We start from the raw sequence: 5,309 nt of genomic DNA, 5'->3' as shown, positions 1-5,309 counted from the left end.
AGTCGGAAAACATTCTGCGTCAGCACACCACAGAAGACAGCATGGCTAAAATAAAAGAAAAGAAACCAGACAAACAGCAAGATATATAAATCAGTAGGCAGAACATGTGTGCTCAAACTGGAACTTGCCACAACATGGAAGAAACATCTTTTGCTTACAGCCTTGCCCATGAACAATCAAAAGCAAGCATGCAGCATCCACATTCTCTCTTCTTAATGTCAGCTTACAAACACTGCCAAGCGACTATGATCTTATACATCTTCCAAGGCAACTTGTTGTCTTTCTGAAAGGCTAACGTATTTTGTATGGATCTAAAGATGGATTTGTGGCTGTCAAAAAATCCATCTGGTTTCTAAAACTGAATAAACATTGTTCTTTAGTTCACTGTAGTTTATATTAATACCAAAATAAGATATTTGACTTTGAACTAGACCCATATGCAATCAAGCATGGACAAGTTGACAACATTTGCAACATTACTGGCATCACGACACAACATTCTGTGTACGACTTTGGGCATCAGAGTTAGAACATCATGTCATCTAGTCCATCCTCCATAAACTTCTTGTAAATTGCCATAAACTTTGCTACAAATGCTTCCAGATGATAAATGGCTTTGCTGCCCAGTTGCAGGCGGTGTTCGTAGAAGGCCGCCATCTGTGCAACTTCTCCTTTCAGTTGTCCATCACAGTTATTTAGAAGTTCTGTCAGGAGGCCCTAGAAGGGGAAAAAACAGGACAGTATTTGAAAAATTATGTATTTTTTGTTAAAAGGATAACCTCATTTCTCTGAAAATAGCCAAGCTATGACCAATAGTTCACTCATGAATCCAACAGAAAAGACATTGAAGACTCATTACACCAGCTATTTGACAGAACTAGATTCATGGAACCATGTCTTTTCAGAACCTTCCTTCAAGATAAATTTCTCATGTCAAAATAGATGTTACCTATTGTGTTCTTAGATGGAAAAACCATGTATTGGAACTACTTACACCTTAATAAAGAAAATAAGTTAACCTCATCTCCAAATACTATAACCTCTACTGCATGCAGGCACATGGCTCTGGGGAGAATTTTTACCAAGATAGCAAGTGTATTAAAACCACTTACTTCCTATCTCAACAGCATCGAGCACAAAGAGAAACAACATTAATAAATAACAAGGCAAGGGCTTATTTAAAACTTAAATACATCTTTTTATATTTATGTACATACGTATGTGTAGACACACACAGGATACGTTACAACAATACTCCTGTCATTACAAATACCAAAACCGCATTATTTTAGATCCGAGACAGCAGTAAAATCATTGCAAATCCATCTCTATTAAAACGGTCAGGAATAAGTGACAAGTATCTCTAGACCGTTTCAAGTTTATGAAGGCGGAGTGGGTAGAGAACATGGACCTTTGGCCTGACAAACAGGGCAATGCAGGCTCCACTAACCTACTATAAGAAAGGAAGGCGAAAGAAACATCTAACTACCAAAACTGACAGAAAGCAGAAATCAGTTAATGTGAAATTTATTATCTTGTAATTATGTCTGATGGCAAGGTCCACCTACGGTAAGCTGCAAACATTAGCTTTAATCTTTGTTCTGCTCTAGTTGTCTTCAGCATGCTTTCATCCTGCCTAAAATAAAGACACGCACATCCCATTTGCTTTTTTTCTCCCAAGACGACTTCTGTCTTTGAAGAGACCTGCTGGGCCTTCAGCAAACCTCTCCACTAGGATATAGCAAATATTGAACTTATAACAACAAAACTTTTACAAAAGAAAACAAACCATATCAAAATTAGCCCATAAAAATATGTCTATGCTTCAACACAGAAACTGTCCAGAGAAGTCTTCAGGGGGACTAAGCATGTCCTCCTTTGTTTTTACTCAGCTATGATGCTGCTGTTCTGTGATCACAGAACAAGTTTTAGTAAACCATTCAACGGTCGTGTGAACAAGGAAGCCTGCAACGAAAATAAACTAAACATTTACATTTTCCAAATTAGAGAACAGAATCTTCCTGCCCCCAAAATCTACACAACGCAAAACCATCATGCCTAAATATACACATGAACTTAACTGAACAGTCTAGTATTAATCAACTGAGGATCATGAGAAGTGAATGCTGTGTATCAGTGTTTGCAGGACAAGGTCTTAATTACTGCTTCAGAGCGATAACCTGGACTATTTGGTTACTCCAGTGGAAAGAAACACAAGAGAAGTATCTTTTGGTCACTCATGTCTATTTGGAAAGGACACAGCTTTTCATCAATATTTGGATAATTTGTGATGTTGTGGTGTGTTTTTTTTTTTAAACTCAAATTGAGACTGTCATAGCATTAATATTTGTAACACATTAAGAGCTAGATAGCTGAATTACCTTCATTATAATCTCAGGAGGAATGCAGTGTGTCAGGAGTTCATAAAGCCGTCCACGGACCTCTAAAAGCCTGTTGGAAAGACACCACAAAATATCAGAAGTATGTCCCCAAAGCATATTAATGCGTTTTCACTATTTGCGAAATACAGTCCACGAAAAAAGTCAACTCAAGCAAAGGGGTTTTTTCTGGTTTTGCATGACTCAAGCAAAGGGGTTTTTTCTGGTTTTGGTTTTGCTTTACTTTAAACCTAAAAGCATTGCACAAGTCAGTCTGTTTCAATTCAAATGCTACATATCACCTTTTATTCGAAACAGTAAGATATGTTACATATACTCCAGTTACAATGGTCTCAGTTAATCTAGAAGCTACAAGGGTATTAGAATTTGTCTCAGGCTTGTCTCCCTTTAATTTTTCTTCATATCTAAATTATTATTCATGCTTAAGATTAGTGAGAAAACACCACAAAATTGATTAGAGCCACAAGATTCGTTTTCGTCACTTTTCTGTTTTTATTGTTTACAAGAGGGGGTAAGATGATTAGGTGGCAGAAAGTGACAGAGTTATCAATTCTCAACTTTTGATATCGGGAGGTCAGAGGCTACAAGCATTTAAATTAAATACAAAATTTTAAGTGACATCTCATGTAATATATGGAACAGACTAAAAGGATCAGGCTGTGCATATGACACAGAGATGGATAAAGGGGGCATCTCCTAATGTGCTTTAAAAAAGCCATGGTTTCTCATTTCCAATTCTTTTACAAAGGTACGATATGTTAAAGATAGTGAAACAGAAGTTTAAATAAAACAAACAAACCCCCCCCCCCCCCCCAAAAAAAAAAAAAACAGACAGACAGCATAACATGCAACTAAGCTTATGCTCATTTTTGATTACAGCTTCAACAGAGAAAACCAACAATTGTTTCAGTTCCTGAAGCTCATTCAGCCTCCTCTGGTAATTTTAAAGCTCACTTCCTCTGCCTGCAAAGTACCAGCTCCAGTAGAAATGCCAAAAAATTACATATAACTAAAGTAAAGATGCTACATTTTTAAATGTAACTTTTTTTTTTAGGTTCGAGAGTACACCAAAAACATAATTTGTAGCTGCAAGTAAGTGTATTCACCTACCTTTGTGGTGTCTGTTGACCGACAATAGCATTTGCAGTTTCTCTCAAATAAACTTCCCAGTCCATCTCAGGAATGTCTTGATCAGCAGTAAAAGGATACCTACATAATAATAATATCTTTGAAAAATTAAAATCAAAGCAAACTGTCACCTATTCTAACAAGGCCTCAGAAGTAAGTTCATTTATGTGTCCGAGAGTATAATTTACATTAATTTTTAGCAGTGACTTACTGTTGTACTCTGCAGGACTCACACATAAGTAGTGCTTTCCGAAGATTTCTGCCAGATTTCTCTGCAAGCCTTTGAGCCAGTTCCTGAGGAAGAGTCAGGCCTTCTTTCTTACACACACTGGACAAGACGTGGCAGATCTAGACGGGAAACAGATAGCAGGGAGTGCAACACTTAGCAAACAGTTTAGCACCTACAGATTCTACTGTCTGAAACATTTCTGGACCAGAGATGGACCAGTCTATCATAAGACACGCTTGACAAGTCACCCACCAGAAAGAAAAACTAGGTCACTTTGTGAAAGTAAAATATTTCATAAGCTCACAGCAAAAACTTATCTAGTAAGAAGTTTTAAATAACTTCTTGTTGCTTCTGTTTCAACATACATCTTCAATGCTGGGAGCAGGCACTCGTACAGCCAAGCATCTGCTTTGAATAGGTCCTATAATTTTTGACATGGAGTTGCAGCACAGGATCAACCTGCAGGTCGCCATGTACTTCTCCATTGTTCTTCGCAAAGCATGCTGAGCATCTTTAGTGAGTTTGTCAACTTCCGTTAACAGCACCACTGAAAAAGCATTAAAAATAGTAGGTTTTTTTATTAATATCAAAACTTTCTAAGAAAATGAGTACTTTGATATACAAGCCATAATACCAAAACAAATGATACAAGCAGAAAAAGGCAGCATGGTTCCCACAGGCAGGAAAATAAAGATTAAGACAACCTGCGTGCCTTTTTGACTGTATAATCTTCTGCTCCTGCACACCCTATATTAACGTCATGGAATGTCAATTTCTTCAGAGCAGGGCCTGCAACACTTCAGTGCCAAGAAATAATCCAGGTACATGTAGAAGCTTTCACTTTGATAGTTAGTACAGTAACTTTTTAAAGGAATTTTTAAGTAAGAAATGCAAAACAATTTATGGCGTAAGGACATATCAAAAAGCAAAAATTTCTTCAAGACTCCCCTCAATACATTTTATATTTAAAAGCCAGTATCTTAGCTTAACAAAGGAGTAGTAGAAAGCTGCCTTGTTATTGTAACTGCAGTGCTTTTCCATGGTCTTTTAAAAAAATAAAAACATATTTCAAGAATGCTTCAGAACAACCAGGAGACACCTAATACGAAGCAGCTAACCTGACCAGCTACCTTCTGCAGGTTCCTCCATAGGCAACTCATAGATGGCTCATTTCAGTACTCTGAATGGTCCAGTGAGAACAGCCTGGAGGAACAAGTCAGCCCATTACTCTTCAATTTCTCTTCTGGTTATATATGCAGCCTAAGAAGACCAGCCAGCTTACCAGATATTTTGAGGTGCATGGTGTGACTGCAGATGTAAGGATATATACACCAATAACTGGTAGAGCCAATCAGTGTCTAGCAGCTTAGGTGAAATATAGTATTTCTTGAGAACAGTGAGGAAAACGAGAAAAAGTACTAAATCCATGACCATTTTCAACTAATTTCTGCTCTACTCTATCTATCAAGATTTCCTCTCTCCTTCAATCTTTTGTTACATAGTTCTGATTTTGCTTTCAATTGAGCCATGGGGAGGAAATATAACACGGCAGA

General features: G+C 37.4%; 1 protein-coding gene across 1 annotated transcript; it reads right to left on the bottom strand.

Moving 5' to 3' along the window:
* Positions 1–264: 264 nt before the first annotated feature.
* RFC3 (replication factor C (activator 1) 3, 38kDa) lies at positions 265–4,352 on the bottom strand (the record flags this gene model as incomplete). Its single annotated transcript, XM_009586212.1, has 5 exons — positions 265–717; positions 2,382–2,451; positions 3,510–3,608; positions 3,739–3,875; positions 4,122–4,352. Coding segments are annotated over 5 exons (729 nt in total), but the record flags the coding sequence as incomplete, so codon positions are not given.
* Positions 4,353–5,309: the final 957 nt, after the last annotated feature.

The sequence above is a fragment of the Fulmarus glacialis genome, unplaced genomic scaffold (genome assembly GCF_000690835.1).
Source record: "Fulmarus glacialis isolate BGI_N327 unplaced genomic scaffold, ASM69083v1 scaffold40889, whole genome shotgun sequence".
Classification (NCBI taxonomy): domain Eukaryota; kingdom Metazoa; phylum Chordata; class Aves; order Procellariiformes; family Procellariidae; genus Fulmarus; species Fulmarus glacialis.
This window is presented reverse-complemented; position numbering and strand designations above follow the sequence as displayed.